General features: G+C 34.1%; 1 protein-coding gene across 6 annotated transcripts in view; it reads left to right on the forward strand.

Moving 5' to 3' along the window:
• The window catches only part of LOC144964214 (cGMP-specific 3',5'-cyclic phosphodiesterase-like), a 146,395-nt gene that overhangs the window by 66,514 nt on the left and 59,288 nt on the right, over window positions 1–20,593 (forward strand). For all 6 annotated transcript variants that reach the window (XM_078898228.1, XM_078898227.1, XM_078898225.1 and 3 more), the window contains exon 4: window positions 16,065–16,223. In XM_078898228.1, the coding sequence (XP_078754354.1) occupies window positions 16,065–16,223 (159 nt within the window). The remainder of the gene's footprint in view (window positions 1–16,064; window positions 16,224–20,593) is intronic.

Here is a 20,593-nt window from a genome sequence, read left to right on the forward strand (position 1 = left end):
TACAGTGTTGACATGAACAAGGTAGCCATCTTGAACTGTAAACACAAAGTTCAGAATCAGTTGTTCTCAAAATTTATTCCATAAAATGCTATAAAATAGCTTAATCTGTTATTTAGGTTTACATTTAGCTAACCGATTTAAGACGATGGGATTTTGAATTATAATTGATTTTAGACTGTCTGAAATTATATATTAAATGGTCCTATACTGTTACACTGTCAGGAGATTTTAATTGTAAAGCGTTTAGATCATGGTGATTATTGTGGATAAACGGTATATAACTCTATCTATTTTAAAAATGTCATTCATTTTACTTTTATTCTCTATGGTTACCAAAGGGGGAAATCCAGTATTTACCTTCCCAACAATTTCTGAATGACTATATTCTCAGTCACTATGACATCCATCTGCTTACTGTTTCTGCTTATAAAACTGGTCAAATCCAACAGACGATACAATATGTATGCTTATTGACTCATTCTGCAGTTACAATGAAATATTACCGCCATCTAAGCATTAGATGTTTGGTTGAATATATCGCAATCTGACCCATTCAGTTATTTGGTAACCTGAAACGTCCTTCGTCAATTGTAATGGTCCACTATGGTACTCGACCTTTATTTTCATTTTTATCTTCCACTAACAGCATATTGTGACATCATATTCTTATACAATTTTCCATTATCCGGAATAGTATTGACTCGAGAGCGCGTTTTTCTTTCAGATTGACACAGGTATAATTAATGTTGATTCATTCCAAATTAGTTAACTTGTTTATGCTCTGTCAATTTGCGAATTTATGAAACATGAATTTGATAATTAAAAACTTTAACAAGAGATCGATTGAATGAAATAAGAGCTGCTCACTTTGGTATTTGGCAGCTTCTTCTTCGATATGGTAGTGATGATAAAAACATTAAATAATTGATAAGCGGATTACTCTGGCAATATGGCAAAGAACGATTTCAAAGAAACATCAAAACAAACACTCAAATTTGGATTATGAAAGCATGTCTGTTCTCTTGTTTGGGCTAAAAATCAACATGGAACATGAAAAGCAACTTACAAGAGCGGAGACAATGAGACTATCCAAAAAGTAATGGAAATATAATGTAAGGAATGAAGAATTACTCTCAGAATGTCACAAGCCAGTTATCATCAAGGAGATCAGAATAAGGCAGATGAGATTACTTGGTGTATAAAGAGGCAGTGATAATCAGAAAAATGGAAGTGATATGAAGAGGAGGAAAACGTTTGAAATATTTAAGAAGCTTAAGTAAGTGGATGAGATATGAGTGTATGTGAGCGGAAGACTTTTTCAGCAGGGCCGATGACAAAGACGATTGGATAGGCATGATTGTCTATGTCTACAACATCAATAACAATGTGCAAATAAATATTATCTGTAGAAGGTTTCAAATTAACGGCAACATCTGGTTAATGAAAATTAAAGTTAAAAATATCAGAGAAAAAAATACTGAAAAATTAATTATTTTTTTCAAGATGTGAAAATATCTCGAGTAATATGTCAAAATAGATTTTAAAATATTCTGCAAAAAATATACATGAGGTTTTAATACATTACCATGTAAAAGTTATTAAATTTAATGATGATTCCAAACAATATTACAATAAAACGCAAAAGAGTTAAGAGTCTACAATGTATCAATATTTGAACCTTTGTCGTTGTTAACTTCGGAAATTCATCAAACATATTCATCATTTAAAAAAAAAAAAAGAATCACACAAAATATTTAAAAGCATGAACAATAAGCCAGATAACAGAACCTTTTTCAACAGGATACAAATCAATAAAGAATTATTATTTAATTTGCCATAGAGGTAAAGGCAAATACGTGTTGACAAACTTAATAAAGAAGAAGGCAAAGAAAGTCGCCAGACGCATTAAGTTGAGTTTTGACGTGGAAAAACGGAAGACGAATTAAATCAGGAAGAAGTGATAACCGGATTCTGATATCGGCGATTACAGTTTACGAGAGTTTGAAGTAAATGGTACTAATATAACTTTGTTTTTGATATAGGTCTATGATATGACTAGAATATTACTGTAAACTATAAAAATAACTTTGATACATTGAAAGAGATAATGTGATTGATGTTTGTCATTAATGTCTTAGAAGAGGCAGATAAGCAGTGGCGATTTGGCAAATTTTTATAAACTAAACGATAGGAAGGGTGCTTGGTCAAGATCAAATAAATAGAAAGCATAATCACTTCTGGAGAGTCCATTTCCTGTAATTCTCAACACAAGTGAGTACAAATATGATAACCTCGGAACAAAAGTTAAACAATAATGATCGTAAAAGATTAAAAAAAAAAAGAAATACTGAACATGGATCGTTTCGGACTCAAAACACACAATCAGCCGACAACAAACGGAAACAGACCTTCCGCCATTGTTTATGTCAATTGGACGAACAGATAACGTTTCTTCCCACTGTCTGAATTTTACGTGAAATGTAATTTTTGTTGAGTAAGGGTTTTTTTATCGCGGAACTTTCCGTATTTAATGTTTTGTTATTTCCTTGAAGCTGTTACATTCATTTGTGTTCAATACATCTTACAATCCTTAGCTTCTAGCAGTTTAGTAAAGCAAGCCAGAATGTCACTCTGACCAAAAAAAAAGGAAGACATTTTTTTGGGAGAAGCAAATCAATTCTGAAAAAGCACTAGATAGCCGTTTATCAGAATTACTCTGTCCTGGTGTTTCGAAACGTTGAGTGTGGAGCATGAATCACAAAGACCTACTGATTAATGAATGAACCGTTCATGTCCAAGTCATCAGTTGATGGCGTTAGCAGCTGATGAATATTAATAGCGGATGTGATCCAAACGATGTCCTCAATTTAATCATGGAAAATCATTCCTCAATCAATCTCCCATACAAAGACGACGTGCCATCACGATAGCTGCTTCATCTAATCAGAGATGAGGAGGAGGTATGATTGGGGCAAAGCATGACGGCCTGAATCTATTGAAGTTCGCCGGCCATCGACTGAAAGAGGGTACCTATATATTATATATATATATATATATATATATATATATATATATATATATATATATACACACACACAAACACACACACACATATATATATATATATATATATATATATATATAGATGGATAGATAGACAGATAGATAGATAGATTGATAGATAGATAGTTAGATATATAGATAGAGATAGATAGATAGATAGATAGATAGATAGATAGATAGATAGATAGATAGATATATAGAGAGAGAGAGAGAAAGAGAAAGAAAGAAAGAAAGAGAGAGAGAGAGAGAGAGAGAGAGAGAGAGAGAGAGAGAGAGAGAGAGAGAGAGAGAGTTACTTCTCAGACTGGAAAAATACAGCAATTTTGAACACATTTTTAATTTCAAGGTATCTATTGGCATTGTCTATCAAAATAAAAAAAAGTGATAATAATTCGCCATTTTATTACAAGGTGTTTTACCTTCGTTGGTTTTTAAAATCAAACGGAAGCCCGGCCTGGCTCTCTCGGTGGTCGCAAAGTATGTAATATAAATAACAGATAGATTATAACACTCCTGTTGTACAATTTCCAATAAAATCAATGTTTAAGTCAATAAAAACGAAATTTCAGAAAAGTTAATTAACGGAAGACAAGATTAGATGTAAATTTAACTTTAATTCAAAGTGTCAACAAAACATAATGTCAAATCAGCGGCCGTTTTTGTATTCTTATCTTGACTGGCTTTTTCTCATATTAAAGACTACTAAAGGCGTAAAATGATTCTTTTTAAATCTTCTGTATTTCTCAAAACCTAATCGTGACAAACTTTTTCCAATCAATTTTTAATCTCCATGTTGGGACTTAAATCCCAAAGGCTCTGTCATTGAGAAGATTATCCCCGATAAGGGATTGCGAATGAAAACTTTAATTAAAGAGTTATAAATAACGTTATCGAAATGTACCGTAATCTGATTGTCTATGTATTTGGAAAGATTTTTCAAACTAAGAATGTTTAGGCTTTGCATAACTGTAAGGAACAAGCCACATAATTTTCAACAGAGTGCTCAACGACTTAAGGTGTCTTAAAGCAAAGGAGTAAATATAATATATTACATACACACACCCTCATGTATATATATATATATATATATATATATATATATATATATATATATATATATATATATTGAGCGTTTGAAAGATGGTTAGCTCTTATATCGGCCCATACCATAATGAACTCGAGGCCACAGCTCAAAACCTCTTTCCCTCATATAGCAGTATAATGATCACCGTGACGACACCGTAACTTTGGCGTCCAACAGCAAAGGAAATCTTGATGTTGCTTTTGTCAGAAAAAAAAAAACACTGTCACGAGGGCTGAAGCAACGTTCATGAGCTATAATATATAGGCCATTGAAACCTTGCAGTCGTGTGGCGTTCCTTGAGCAAAATTCTGATGCACGGTCGTCGGCATTTCAGTCTTGTCTCACCGAGTCTTTTTCTCATATAATTTGTATGAAATCTGGAATTCATTCGCAGTATCTCTGACTTTAATATAGATAGAATGCGCTTGGCCAAGGAGTTCACAACATTGCCACCCGGAAGTATAACGGACCAACACACAAACTCTGTGTAACCATGAACTTTTATAGTCTAGTTAATACAGTTTAGTGAGAACAACTCACAAACGCGGATGGCAAAAACAATAACAAAGGCCTGAGTGACGTCATCTTCGAACTATCTATATATATTACGGTGAGAGAATGTGGGTGAAGAGCCTTTTCCAAGGACTCAAGCATGCGCTAGCTTCAATCAAATTTTCAGCATCCTTGAAATATATCTGAATGTTAGAATATATACAAAGGTTTAAACACATAAACAAACAAATTAGGATCTTATTAATATATATATATATATATATATATATATATATATATATATATATATATATATATATATATATATATATATATATATAATGGATTACATATTTAAAGCGATATAGCAAGGATGTTCGGAAATAAAGATTCTATTAATTCAGAGTGACAAAACCGATATAGGGAATGTTTCTTATCATGCCTCAATATAGTCTACAGCGTTGGTAATCAGAATTAAATCTGGCGTATTGTTGGTTCCTTTAATACTCGCGTAAATCGATTTTTTTCATTATCGAAACCATTTCCCAATTCACTTGTTTAAAAAAAGAACTTTGAAGTTTTGCAATAGTAAGCCGTTGCCCAGGAATATAGGTTGACAGGTGTGTTATATAAATTATATTATAACGTGATGTAGGAGCATTTACAAGAACATGATTCGGCCTAGAAAATGCCATATGCCTTTATGACCTTTAAATGCATCAAACTATATCTAAACTCCGTCAATGTGACGGCTTATCTTTTTTGTTGTTTTAAATTTGTAAGAACTGAAATAATTTAGACAAATAGCATCAATAGAAAACATCTCTGAAATTAAGAAGCCTTAAAGTTTTTTATATTTTCTCAAATGACTCCTTTTTAGTTAAGACTAATTCGTGATTTGTCATAAATCCTCGAGGAAGACTGATTATTTTGGTATGTTTTTTTTCCCTTGTATTTTTCATTATTGCTTTGTCAAACACCATTTTCAGATCTTTATCTTACATCAATGTTTGTCACAATCTGTCACTTTGGTATTTTTCAGAAAACTCGTATCCAAATAATAGATGTTTTTTGTTCCATCCAAAGAGAAGTAGACAAGCATTGTGTGGAACTTCATTTAGAGAAACAATCATTTCAAGACACAAAGACTGTAAATGAGATCTCAATAACAAAGAAAAAAGATGCTGGGTATATCATAAAGAAAGAAAATATTTTCTTGTTGGTAAAAATAAGACGCATTTAAAACGTATTTTGACATGAGTAGGACATGTACTCAGTATAATTGATACAAGGTTCCAAACCAACATTTGAGGTCCTGATAGTTCAGTTGATAGAGCACTCGTTTCATACGCAATGGGACTCAGATCGATCCCGGGTGTTGTCGGAATTTTATCTAACCCCTCTGTTACCCCAGCAATGATTGGGAGGCTGGGTCGGTTGCCTCTCCGGAAAGTACTGTGCGATAGACTAGCGTCCTATCCAAATTGCTATTCTCCGTTTTACGCTATAGAAACCGGGACTAGCCCCGGCGTTACGGGCCTAATGACTGTGTGAAGGATTATTGTTTTCTCCCAACCAACATCGAAAGAACAAAAATGTTATCTTTAATGAAAGGACGTCAAACAAATATATCGGCCAGAGAGAAAAATGACATGGCATGACGATAAAGAAAAAGCAACAGCGGACAACAGTGATATTAAATTGGAAAGTTGTATAAACCCGATGGACCTTTGGCACGAGATGGATGGACTTAGGATGTTGAAATGGTTCTGTAAACGTGAGCTATTTTGTTCGTGATAGACCCCCGTTGTTGTAAGGCATCGAGGCTTAAAGGGGGTATAACCTATTTTATTTTGGTAATGGCTTTTTCTCACACCCGTTCGCATTACGTCAATTTTCTCCATGATTATCCATGGATCCATCTCGTCATCAATGATTCAAAGTGCAATATTTCCACATCACATCACTAATGTCGTTTTTGACTATAATCACCCATTCTCTCCATTAAAATCTCTCTCTCTCTCTCTCTCTCTCTCTCTCTCTCTCTCTCTCTCTCTCTTCATTACATTTGAGAAATTTCTTTTTAACCCAGAATCTTTACAATTATATAAGTACTCACGCATTCAACAAAGTATAACACAATTATACTCCCCTCTCTCTCTCTCTCTCTCTCTCTCTCTCTCTCTCTCTCTCTCTCTCTCTTCTATATATATATCCTTTTGCGTGCTAATCCCATATGGGAAATTTGTCTCTAGGGTGTTTTCCAAGAGAAGACTGGATGGAATAAACCAGGCGTCAGCCGCAGCAGTGCCGCAAATTGAGCCACGGCGAGGTGACTTACTCAATGCCATACGGGGTTATCGAACACGGTACCTTTCGGGCACGCTGCTCACTAATGTATATTTCTTTTTCCAAACCTCTTGATATCTTTCAAGATTCTATTTTTTTAAATAATTTGTTGAAGTAATAGGTTTGGGTCTAAATTTAGCATAGATTTGAAATCGCATTAAAACGCCGTTTCCATGGAGACAGCTTGCAATGCCTTTGTCCGTGTTGTAGAAAAAATATATCTTCAATTCATGATTCGTAGCGTCGTAGAAAATGCCAATTAAATACTTTGTTTCATGACATTTTTAAAACCTTTTTGTTTTGTGCAGTCCTTGAGGTTTTTCAGTTGTTACTTGGGGGTTATTAGCCCGGAAATTAACGCATTAAAAATACAACTGATACATTTGTATTAGAATTTGATTTAAAAATGCGCCTGGGTAGTCTTTTTTAGGCTATTGATTTACTAAAATACCTCAATTTCCACCTAATTATTCAGATACTCTTGGTATAAAAATCTCTAAAATATTTTAGGATCATTCTTTTGGCCTGTTGTCACTAGATTTGCGTCGTGCCTAGGCGACTAATGATCAGACCCCATCTCACGAATAATATGATATGAGACTATGACAAAAACTCCACTGTTTGAAAATGGGGCTAGACTGAGATCTCGTCAGTAAAATTGCTTTAATCAGACTTTTAGTCGTCCTTAAAATACTAACGCGCCTAATGTTTTTGCCCAAAAATGAATTATGATTGGGAATTCCCGTTCATTTTCCTTCTCATAACGGACTTATCTCGGAAAAATTGCCCGTGCTCGCACTCCAATACTTCGCCTATAGAATGGTATAGAATGATAGTTTTTATTACAAAACATCTTCATTGACTCTACCGGCACTTACGGAGAGTTATCAACGGAGGCTAAAGGTATCCCTCTTGTAGTCAAGCGAATGCAAATTATGACAACAGAAACATTCAAAATTCTTCATAAATTATCCCCAAAATATGTAGAATATTTAGTAACTTTCAAAGAAAGAAAATATGATTTTAGGGACACCAATAGTGTTAATATCCTAAACATCAAAACAACCCATTTCGGTAAACAGTCCTTTCATTATGCCGCTACATTTTCGTGGAATAATCTGCCGGAGCACATGAGAACGGAGACAGATTTGAATAGATCTAAGAGACTTATTTTTTTTTTTTAAAATTCTAATGTCGGTGAAAAGCCTTAAAGGGCTTTCTTATTTTAAATCCGATTTTATTTAGAAAATGTACATCATCTTTTTTTCAAATTCTTACTTTTATAGTTTTTGTCATTGTTACTAGTTGTTATGTATAAAAGATATATGCATAACATTAATTTTTACTGACAATAAATATCGTATTCATTCATTCATTCATTCATTCATTCATTCATTCATTCATTCATTCATTCATTCATAGCCTTATCACTCTTTTCTTTCGCTTTGAGTTCTTTCCAATAATATAATATTTTCATGTTATATTTATAACCCCATTGAGTCTATAAATAGACCTGATCCATCGTCAATTCTGATTGGTGCTGGTTTTAATACCGCCTCGTCCTCGTCTAATTTCCTCTGTAATCAGCCAGAAATCATTAAACACAAAACTGTATTGGTTTAAGTTGTCAGACAGTGCAGAATCTATCTCGTCTCTCTTCCACTTTCGTAGTATTTTTATTCTATATTGAAAGACAAAGGCCATCCAAACAGCGTGATTTTGTGCGGCTATGTGGTCTAGTGGTATGACACTCGCTTTCGGATCGGAAGGTCCTGGGTTCGAGCCTCGTTCGGCGCATAGTTGAGTCCTCGGAAAAGACCCTTTACTCACATTCTCTTACCGTACTCAGGTGTAAAATGAGTACTTGGCCCTTTACAGCGTTGTCTCTGTCCGTAAAAAAATTGTAATATCGCCTGACTGGCGTCATATCTCGTTCTGCATGTTATGTGTTGCTGGTGGTCAGGGACTCCTTGTAAAGGGCTTTGAGCACATTTAGTGGATATTGCGCTATATGGTTGTAGTCAATAGTTCAACCAATGGGACCACTTGTTTCCATGAGCACTACTAACAACTCTCTAGGCGGTGCAAAACCAAATAATGACGTCAAAATGCCAGTCTTTTTGGATTTCAGTGTCAGGCTACAAGTTATATTTTTTACTTATATTTACGTATATTATGTTTATGTATGTATCATTGTCGGCATTTTATACGTCTGTACAAAAATTTCCTTTTGGATGAATAAAGTACATTAGTATTATTATTATTATTAACGATGGCTTCGGTGTCAGGCTATAAGTTAAGCATGGCTATGCTCACACACACACACACTCACACACACACACAAAACACACACACACACACACATACAATAGTGATCAAAAGTAACGTTACGTTCTTGTTTTCTGTCACCCTCTTTCCATACGATATAAATCCACCAGTGTTATACTATTTCAAATGAAAGAGAAATGGTAGAGGATTTATAAAATCACAGATGGACTGACTAGGGAGAAGCCATCGCTGACAGTAATGGGAAACTTTTGAAAACTGAAAATCCCAACCTGGCAGACATTTTTTTGTAATACTCTTCAATAGTCGTAACGTCACTTCCTTCCGAATGACGCATGGTAACTTAGTAACACTGGCTCTAAACTATCGGAACAATGGCGGACGCCGTATGACATATTTCTCCGGCGAGCATGAAAGCGTTTCCAGAGTAAAAAAAACCCCATAAATTTGATCATGTTTTGACTTTTACACATTCTGACAACAAGACATATGAAAAGTTCTAGCCAGCTTGAAAACTAAAAAGTAATGATTTTCTTTGTTTAGAACCAAGATGGCCGCCGTTGCCGGGCGGCGTCACATCAGACTATTGAATCGTATTAATTATTTGTGTGGCCCCTTTCAGAATGTCGCCAGCGCGTTTCGATGCCTCATGGGCGTTGTAAGATTTTTGACAGTGTCTGTAGTTTTCTCTGCCCAAAGTTGAGTTAAAATGGCAAAAAGTTCATCATTGTCTCTTGGAACATGGATGTGTTTAAATGTCCTTTTCAGTCGAGACCGCATTAATTCCACTGGATTCATATCTGGTGACAGAGCTGGCTACATTAAGGTTTCAATATTGTTGTCTTTCAAGAAGCACAGGGTGGAAAATCTCCATGTTATTGCAAGGATTATCGATGAAAGGAATGGCATGTGGCTGTTGGATGTATTGTTGACCGACCGTTTAGGCGTACCAACGGGGATTTGATTCCTTCTGCAATATCGCCCAACACGCGATTTTTTTTTCACGTTTTAGATGTTTTGGGTGCTAGATATATCTTTGATTATTGACATGTTTGTAACAAAAAAAAATGTCTCTATAAGTCTGCGTCGCACAGTACGTCTGCTGCACTGCCCTAGTTCCTGATCAGTGACAACTGTTTTGAATGGGTCTTCTTCCTGCCTGTTGACACTATCTTCATCAGTGTGGTCAGTGGTTGCGCATGGCCGTCCTTGCCTGTGAAGTCTGTAACCGATGTAAGTGATAAAATGACATTCGAAATATGTTTAAAATACCAGCTACTCTGTTTATACTGAAACCAGCTTCCAAATATTCAAACAACCTTGCTCGTTCTTCCCATTTCAGTTTTGGCATTGTGTGGGAATGGTGTCTATTAAGAGAATGTAACATAGACGTTTTTGAAGAAAATCTCGATATAGATATCAAGCAAGGAAACATTTAACAGACAACAACAGTAGTTGATTTTTGTGTCAATAAAGGTGCAGAAATGTGAAACTGATTGGAAATACAATGGGAGAACTTGATATATCTAGTGATTAAACTAAGTTTGTGTTCAGTTCCACTTTTGCCAAATTTGGATCATCAAGTGATCAGTGTCGAGCCATCACATTTCGCCTTCAATGATGTGTATAGATAGTTTGCACTTGGCTAAGAAGCTCACAACATTGCCATCCGGAAGCATAACGGACCAACACACAAAACTATGTGTAACCATGAACTTTTATAGTCTGGTTCATACAGTTTAGTGAGAAGAACTCATAAACGTGGATGGCAAAAAAAAAAATAACAAAGACCTGAGTGACGTCAGCTTCGTTCTATCTATATGTGTGTATATGTGTGTACCATTGTAAGTGGAATTAAATTTCCTTTAACATATAAACACACATACACACACACACACACACACACTCATATATATATATATATATATATATATATATAAATATATATATATATACATATATACATATATACACACACACACACACACATATACATATATATATATATATATATATATATATATATATATATATATACAGCATCCATACGCTCCGGTTCAATTGTAAAATGCCATTCAATAATTACTTGAATAAGGCAGAGTAAATAGGCACGTCGTTGAGTTGAAGGGTTTAATGCTGTTTGTCGGGTGACAGCTGCCTATTTCTGGAATTAACATTTTGCGAGAAATTTGGTTGTCATCTGTCAGATTCTCCTAAGACTGCTATTTCAAAATTGTCATTTCTGGAAAGAGCTCATTACAGGAATATGTGCTGTCATAAAATGTGGTCATCATTTAGACACAGAGTAGCTGTATATGATTATCAAAATAATATTTTTGGTGCGTTGGATCAAAATTTGTATGAATAAGGCAGTTTAACCAGGTGACAGCTGAAAATAAATGGAATAAAAATCATGCAAGAAATGCCATTTGGGTGTTGGGTGTCATCTGTCGTATTCCCCTACGACTGCAATTTCAATTTCAACTGGACACTTTCAAGGTTGAGTCATATGTTTGAGAAATTTTGAGAATCTAAAAATCGATAACCAACTCCGTTTTTTAATGTGAGCTGACATTTGGGAAAATTAAGGATTTACGCAATTCTTAATTCTTCGGTCCAGGTTTCCTTACATTCTCAGCTTTCAGTAAAAAGATCCATTTTGGGAATGTCATGTTATCTCCATGTGATTGGTATCATCCAGTCTCAGTGTTTTGGTATTGTAATGCAATGCCAATATATCAGCTAGAAATGAAAGAAAAAAATCAAAATTCAGATCCTAATAAAATTGATACATATTGACGACTTTGCAGACTTTCTTCCTTACTTACTTCCTGTGTCATCTCATAGGTGGTTGACTGGAAATGGCTAGCAGTTTTCCACGGTCTTGTACCAGTTGTATTCCCATTATCAAAAGATAAATGACTTTGTCAATCTCCGGCTCATATAATTTTAAAAAATCATAGTTAATTCAAATACTCTAGAAAAAGGTTAATGATTTAGAAACTTAATGTAAAGATCTAGATTGAATATTACTTCTAAATCATAAATAAATTGAAAAAAGTAAAGAAATAATCTGATTGGCACGAAAACTACAGGCCTCAAGCGGTCTGGTAACACATTGTCAAGGATTTTGGAACCGGAATCTGTCACGTCACACGTTGTATTGACAACTAGTCTAGAGAAAGTGAAGACAATCAGATAGAAACGTTTTTGTTTTAACTAAATAATTTCTGAAAGCTGACACGTGCGGCCAAGACATCTACTTATGTTCATGGGTCGGATACTAGCATTTTTTCCACCGACGTTCTTGCGGGTTGCAAATCATTGTTTTCCTTATTAAATTTGACTTTTGTGAAAATAAAGAAAAGGTTTGGTAGCAATCGGACTCATTACAACCCATTAAGTTTCTGACCCTGTCATATATATATATATATATATATATATATATATATATATATATATATATATATTTGAGTTCAGTATGACCCTCATCTCGCTTGTTTCAGAGATGCCAACGAGTAATATTGTAGTGTGCAAACAAAGTTGTATGGCAGTGCAAAAAATGGACATCTTACAGGCGATGTTTACTGATTAATATGACACAGTTTATTGATTTGGGAGAGCAAACATTGCTTTTATTGAATTTCAAAAATATCAAAATTCATCATGTAGCTTGTGTATCACTGTTTTTACCCACATGCTTGTTTGTGCTTCATATTTTAATGAGATAAATGGTGTAGATATTACATGCCTTTTTCTTCTTCTTTTTGTACGTTGTCGGTGCCCGATAGCATGTACTGATTCCCATCATATCCAACGGTGTTTTGAGGGTTGTTCTGTTGTGCTACATTCTTTGTTGTTAAGAGAGGTGTGTTCCCATATTACATGTTCTTCCTTGGGCTTCAAGCAATGAGTACGAACTGTCCGTTTTTTATCTTTGAATTGAACGCTATTCAGTCATGTATTAATACGCTTCAACAGTCGTAACATCACTTCCCTCGTAATGACGCATGGTAACTTAGTAATTGGCTCTAAACTATCGGATCAATGGCGGACGCCCTTATGAAATATTTCTCCGACGAGCATAAAAGCGTATCCAGGAAAAAAAACAACATAAATCTGATCATGTTTTGACTTTTACACATTCTAATCACAAGACATATGAAAAGTTCTAGCCAGCATGAAGAATAAAAAGTACCGATTATCTTTGTTTAGAACCACTATGGCCGCCGTTGCTGGACGACGTGACATCAGACTATTGAATCCAATTGAGCAGGTAGTAGCTGATGCGTATGCGGAAGATCATGATCAGTTCTTTCATGTGTCGTAGCTGTGTTGGCTTACTTTCAGTTTTGTTCAAATATATCTGGAGAGTGTGGTAATCTGGTTCCCTTTTTAAGCCAAGCTATCAGTCTTCTCGCTTCTGATAGCACACTTGGTAAAGTACTCGACTTGTAAGCAAAGAGACTGGGTTCGATTTCAGATTGAATTGAGGTTTTTTTTTTATACCTATGTCAACCCTGATGTAAATAAGTAGTTGTAAGATGTGGAGGAAAGCAGTTAGCGATAGATTAGTGTCCTACTGAAAGAATGGAAACGAATGTAACTCCATTTAACGTGAATATACTTCAGCATCACATTTCTCACCGTTGATTTTGTGATTCTACTTTTATTTCTATTTATAATTTTTCTTTTGGCTTTATTTCTGCTTGTATTCTTTTCGGGATTTTTTTTTTTTGTGTTTTTTTGTTGGTGTTCAGATTTTTATCAACTTTTTTGTTATACTGAAGCGATCATATCATCCGTTTGTATAAGGTGATGGGTCGTGAATTATAGATCAGCAATGTCTTTACAGCGAACTAGACCAACAGAAATAATACTCACGTCAGCAACCTGATACTTTGCAATTTCAATCATGAAAAACGTCTGTCAGTTTTGTCTGTAACGTTCTGTTTTTAATATTATAACAAAATTACCGAAAGTTGAAAGAAAGAGAAAGGAAATCATACGATCAGCTACTCGAATGACTCCTGACCTTTCCTGTCGGTATCTGGCTCATCTTGCCGAAGGCGATCGTGTTTCTGATTAATTTGATTTCAACCTCCAGAGAGCGGAAAAGGAGAATCAAAGACGGTTACTTGTTTAAAGGCAGGGAATTATGGGTAGGGGACCACGTTCTGAACCAATATCCGTAAGAGTAATTTAATTTTTTCACACTGGGAAACAAAACAAAACAAAACAAACTAAATCTAAAACTGCCAATGTCAGGAGGACAAAGTCAACACTATCGGCCTTGACCTTTACGTTTACACACTGCACACCTTCGCCATTCTTACAAGAAAAAATAATATTATTATGTTCTTGCTAAGTTTGTAGTCAATTTATACCATGATTTTTATCGATCTTATGCAAGCGCCAATGAGGCTGCGTATAAAGCCTTTTAGTTAACCCATTATACTTTGGAAACAATTAAAGATGAATATACAGAACTAAGAACACCTTTTTGTTCGTGAAAAAACATTCTATGAGTCTTGTTTTTATCAATTAAAAATAGAATATTAGTCATAACATTTATTATTATTATTATTATTATTATTATTATTATTATTATTATTATTATTATTATTATTATTATTATTATTATTATTATTATTATTATATTATTATTATTATCATTATTATTAAGAACAATTTGGACATACCAAATGAATGTAAATAGAATTAATTATACTACAGATATTGATATATGACATTTATGTATTAGGTATTTAATTCTCAATAATATCAATTAACTGACATTTAACACTATTTATATAATTGATAAATTGTATTTATGCATAAAAGTTACACAGAGCATTTAAAGAATGTTAGAACCTATTAGCTCTTAAACGATACGATACAATACGATACGATTATTATTATTATTATATATATATATATATACAGTTGATACCTTTTGAAAAAATAGACAAATGATGTATTTATTTATAATAGTTTACAAAGAAAAGTGGAGATAGTGAGATAAGCTCGAACCCCATGGTGCCCAACCACAATATATAGAGGAATGCGTAAGCCGAACGGTCAAATTGATAACTAATCACTCTTGTATAATAAGGCCAAGCCCTCTTTTGAATTTAAACAGTCATTGATTTTTAGTCCATTACAATGCTTGAGAACGTTTTGAAAATCGGTTGATTTGATCGTCGAAGGTTGTGATGGAATATTTCCCTACGATTTTGTAGCGTTTTCATTTCTCAGCCACGAGGTTTGAGGGATCAAGATTCGGTCAAAGATCAGGGCTCAGCTTGTAATGTAATGATTGAAACAATGATTTAAATGATTATGATAGTGTACTTCTAATGATGATGATGATGATGATGATGATGATGATGATGATGATGATGATGATAATAGTAATGATAATAATAATGATAATAATAATAATAATAATAATAATAATAATAATAATAATAATAATAATAATAATGATGATGATGATGATGATGATGATGATGATGATGATGATAATAATAGTAATGATGATGATAATAATAATAATAATAATAATAATAATAATAATAATAATAATAATAATAATAATGATGATGATGATGATGATGATGATGATGATGATGATGATGATGATGATGATGATGATGATGATGATGATGATGATGATGATAATAATAATAGTAATAAATAATAATAAAAATAATAAGGCAACAACCTAAATGATAACGTAATTATTGAAACCCTACGACAATTCTTACATTAATTTTCTTCCTGACAGGATCCCCGATTTAACCAAGAGGTGGACAAGAAAACGGGATATCGGACTCACAGTATCCTCTCCATGCCCATTCTCAACTACGAAGGGGAGGTGATCGGGGTTGCCCAGATCATCAACAAGATCAGCGGTAATCATGAATTTACCAAGCAGGATGAGGCGGTAAGAAGCTTTGTCATACTATTTCTAAATGGGCATGATCTATATTAACTTTCCATGAGGTCATTGGTCACATTGCAAAGTGTGCTCAAAGTGACCTACATAGTGAAAAGTGTTCACAGATTTTGAATTATCTAACATTACGATTACGATTGGTCATTGTGTTCAGCTTGGAACATGGGTATGTTTACAACTTTCATAAACAAAGCAGCGTGTTTACATTTGTTCAGAAATGTCCAATCGTTGATGACTGATTTCATCCAACGATTGATGACTCGGTTGGACGAAATCATGAATATAGATCGTTCGAAGATGACGTCATTCATGTCCTTGTTATTGTTTTTTGCCATCCGCGTTTATGAGTAATGCTCACTGAACTGTATTAACCCGACTATAAACATTCATGGACACACACAGCTTTGTGTGTTGGTCCGTTATACCTCCGGATGGTAATGTTATGAGCTTCTTAGCCAAGCGCATACTATCTTTTGATCGCTCCCTTAAATGAGTTCAGTTTCACACTGTATAGATAGTATGCGCTTGGCTAAGAAGCTCAAAACATTGCCATCCGGAAGTATATGGGACCAAAACACAAAACTATGTATAACCATGAACTTTTATAGTCTGGTTCATACAGTTTAGTGAGAAGTACTCATAAACGTGGATGGCAAAAACAATAACAAAGACCAGAGTGACGTCATCTTCGTTCTATCTATATTATGTATATTCCGGTAGAGTGATAATGGAGAGTCTTCGATTGGGAACAATGCAGTGTTGATCCCATCCGAATCCCCTCTTTTATCACTCTTTCGTTATTATGTTCACGATCCCAGGCTTCGAGCAGCCCCCATCGCTCTCTATATATTCCGGTAGATCTCCGATTCGATTCCCACTGTGGGCGGCGAAATGTTGAGTCCCTGGAAAAGACTCTTTGTCCAAATTAATTATCTCGTCGTTCTCATGTGTAAAATGAATACCAGACCGGTTACAGCAATATCTTTGTCGAAAAAAAAAGTTCTTGTTCAGTATTATTTTTTACCTTTAATCGCCTTTAATGCGCTTTGAGCTCTTAATTGAGTGGATATTGCGGTATATAAAAGCACAGGGTTGTTTCTTTTTACCTAAAAAGCCCAACCAACTGGCATAGGTCTGCAATGGAGAAAGAAAATCATAAATCTAAGACAAAGCAACCAAAATTACTTGCGATTGTTTAGCCAACTGTACCTAACATCCTGTTTCCATTGCTATTCATCAATTATCTGAGGTGAATTTTGTTTTCCTAGTCAATTATTTTGAACCTAAATCTGAAATATCGATTTCATAAGTAATGTAATAATTAGTAAGTAACAGCTATGGCAAAAAGTGACAAAATACCAGTCACGGAAAGTTTTGGGCTCAATACCCTTCTTCAGCCAATAGAGGAGATTGAACTTCAGACCCTCTGATTGCCTGTCACATTGCGAAGTTTACCCAGATAGTGGTAATTCTGTTAGACACATAGAATGCTGATTTTAAAAGCTATTTTTCCTACTATGTCAAGACTATATATCAATCAGATTTTTATAGGTGTAACAATATGCAAGACTAACCATAACTAATTTAGTCTTTCACTTTGTCAGTGGGCCACGTGACGGTTATGTCATTTCTATTAGTCTTATATTGTGATGACAAATCACCTCGTATTGCATTCTAAAATTGGTTTCGGTACCAAGTAACAATCCTTTTCCTAGATTTCTATGGGAGCAACATTGACACTGTGGTCAAAACATGATCACAACGGTAACCAGAGTACGTAGACCAGAATATATGCCGGCGGGGAAGTTAGGGACATTGTGTCATAACAAGTGTACACATTATGCATTCCAATCCCTGCCGACTTTGTTTACTCAGCTCGGGTCTCTGTCAACCCCAGGGCAAACATACCATGCCAAGGATATTCCGTTAAGTAGATTCTGACCCCTGACCCTTCGACGTCCGTCACTGATCACCTAACCGATACAAGTGGTCTGTGAATTCTGGTAATCCACTACCTACGACATTCGATCAGTTTGAAAGCGATTTGAGCGATTAGATTCACATACCCAACCTGGGTCAAATGTATTAAGACTGGATTGCAGGTGTACATAGAATGACAGAAGATTATGACAATTGCATGTTTATAATGGTGTTGTGATTGTGATTTGATTGATTAGAGAGTGATTCTACTGGATGTGATGTATTAAAACCATTCAAAATTTTTCACCAAATATTTCTAGAGCTCAAACGAAATATGCTAACCAAAGGAAGCAATAGGACTTATTTAAAACAGCATTGCCAAATTTCTATAGCCCCGTAATTGTTTTATTGTGGTTGTCCAAAAACAACATAAAAAGCACCTTTTGGTACTTTTATTTAAATAGTCATTTAGCTAAAGAGGTTGAGATTGGTAAAAGGACAGAGATTTTGTATGCAGTTTTTTAAAATGACAAATTCCTAGATTATCCAACTGGCCATCAACTCTGTTCTTTTCTTATTTGTAAACCTTTATTCGTGATTCTAATTCTTGAGATAGTTTACACCAGTGGATGATGTAATTATCTACGGATTTGGGATTAAACATGCCGCTGATGGGGGAGGAAAATTTGGACGACTATTTCAAACATGTAATGGATACTAAATAAGGAAATTTCGTCACAAGGTTTGTGATCAAATAATTGCAGATTGACATATCAAAATTTATTCCATGAGTTAAATATAGCTTGGCGCTTGAATTTCCAGAATGATAAACAACTTTATGACATCTTTGAAAATTGCTGCTTTTGTCTTGTGGGACATCAATCATACTTGTACACTTTTTTCGTATCGTATCAACGTGGTCTTAATTACAGGTCTGATAACCCATTCCGAGACAAAATATTCTCAATAGTAGCAATGTTAAAACAAGCCCATAATTACGTGCGGTTATCAGACCTGCTTATATGTGTACGCTGTACCCTACTGTTTAATAATTAATAAACTTTTAAAACCTTTAACTGCTATTTGAAACTTTAATACAATCAAGAACATTTTTCAAAGTTATAAAACCAACATTCTTTGTAAATAGACACTTTCAGTGCATATCGCTATTTCAACTTAGTCTGATGTAATACACAAATAAGTATATATAAAAATCTTGGATCATTCATATTGCATTTTTCATATCAACAATCATTTGACGTGTCAACTTATGTACAGATGAGGGTTTCCATTATTTGCTTTTACAAAATACAAAAAGTACACAATGTCATTGTGCATAATTATTTAGAGAGTTGCGTAAAAACGATCTATACTTATTTATAAGTCTGGTAACTCCAATTGATTTGGTTTCATTGTTCTGTTGAAAATACTCTCAAACGACGCAAAAGATTATTGCCCATTACAACAATGTTAAATCAGGCCCACAATTGCTTCCGGTTATCAGATCTGCTAGTCTGCGTACCTAGGCGAAACCCGACGTATACCAATTATCTGGAATTTTGGACTTCATGTAACATTTTGGTAATAGGGAATGCGATTAGCGGAAGAGTATCGTCCCTTGATTGGACGTCACCCATAGTCTGTGCAGGCGCACAACAACATGACGTTCTCTCTCTAATAACTTTTCCGCTGGTGACGTCACAGACTATGGGTGACGTCCAATCAAGGGACGCTACTCTTCCGCTAATCTCATTCCCTATAATATACAATATTGTGTGTTGGTTTTAGGGCATTTCCATCACAACAATGAGCCCAAATCATTTTGGATTAGCACACCCGATAATAATTAGGATACATTTCAATCAATTCTTAGATACACATATTAGCCAATTACAACAAGTCGGACAAAATATAAAGGTGTTTTGATTGATAATGATGATGATAATGATGATGGTAGTGATGATGATAATGATGATAATAATGGTGATGATGATAATAATAATAATAATAATAATAATAATAATAATAATAATAATAATAATAATAATAATAATAATAATAATAATAATAATAATAGTACTAATAATAATACTACTACTAATAATAATGATATTATTAATAATAATAATTTTGTTGATGATGATGATGATGACGACGACGACGACGATGATGATGATGATGATATGATGATGATATGATGAGATGATGATGATTATGATGATGATGAATGATGATGATGATGATGATGATGATGATGATATAATAATAATAATAATAATAATAATAATAATGATAATAATAATAATAATGATAATAATAATAATAATAATAATAATGATAATAATAAATATTAGTAATGATAATAATAATAAAAACAATAATGATAATAAATAATAATAATGATAATAATAATAATAATAATAATAATAATAATAATA

Source organism: Berghia stephanieae, chromosome 2 (assembly GCF_034508935.2).
Source record: "Berghia stephanieae isolate SIO BIC M18660-M18661 chromosome 2, UCSD_Bste_1.3, whole genome shotgun sequence".
Classification (NCBI taxonomy): Eukaryota; Metazoa; Mollusca; class Gastropoda; order Nudibranchia; family Aeolidiidae; genus Berghia; species Berghia stephanieae.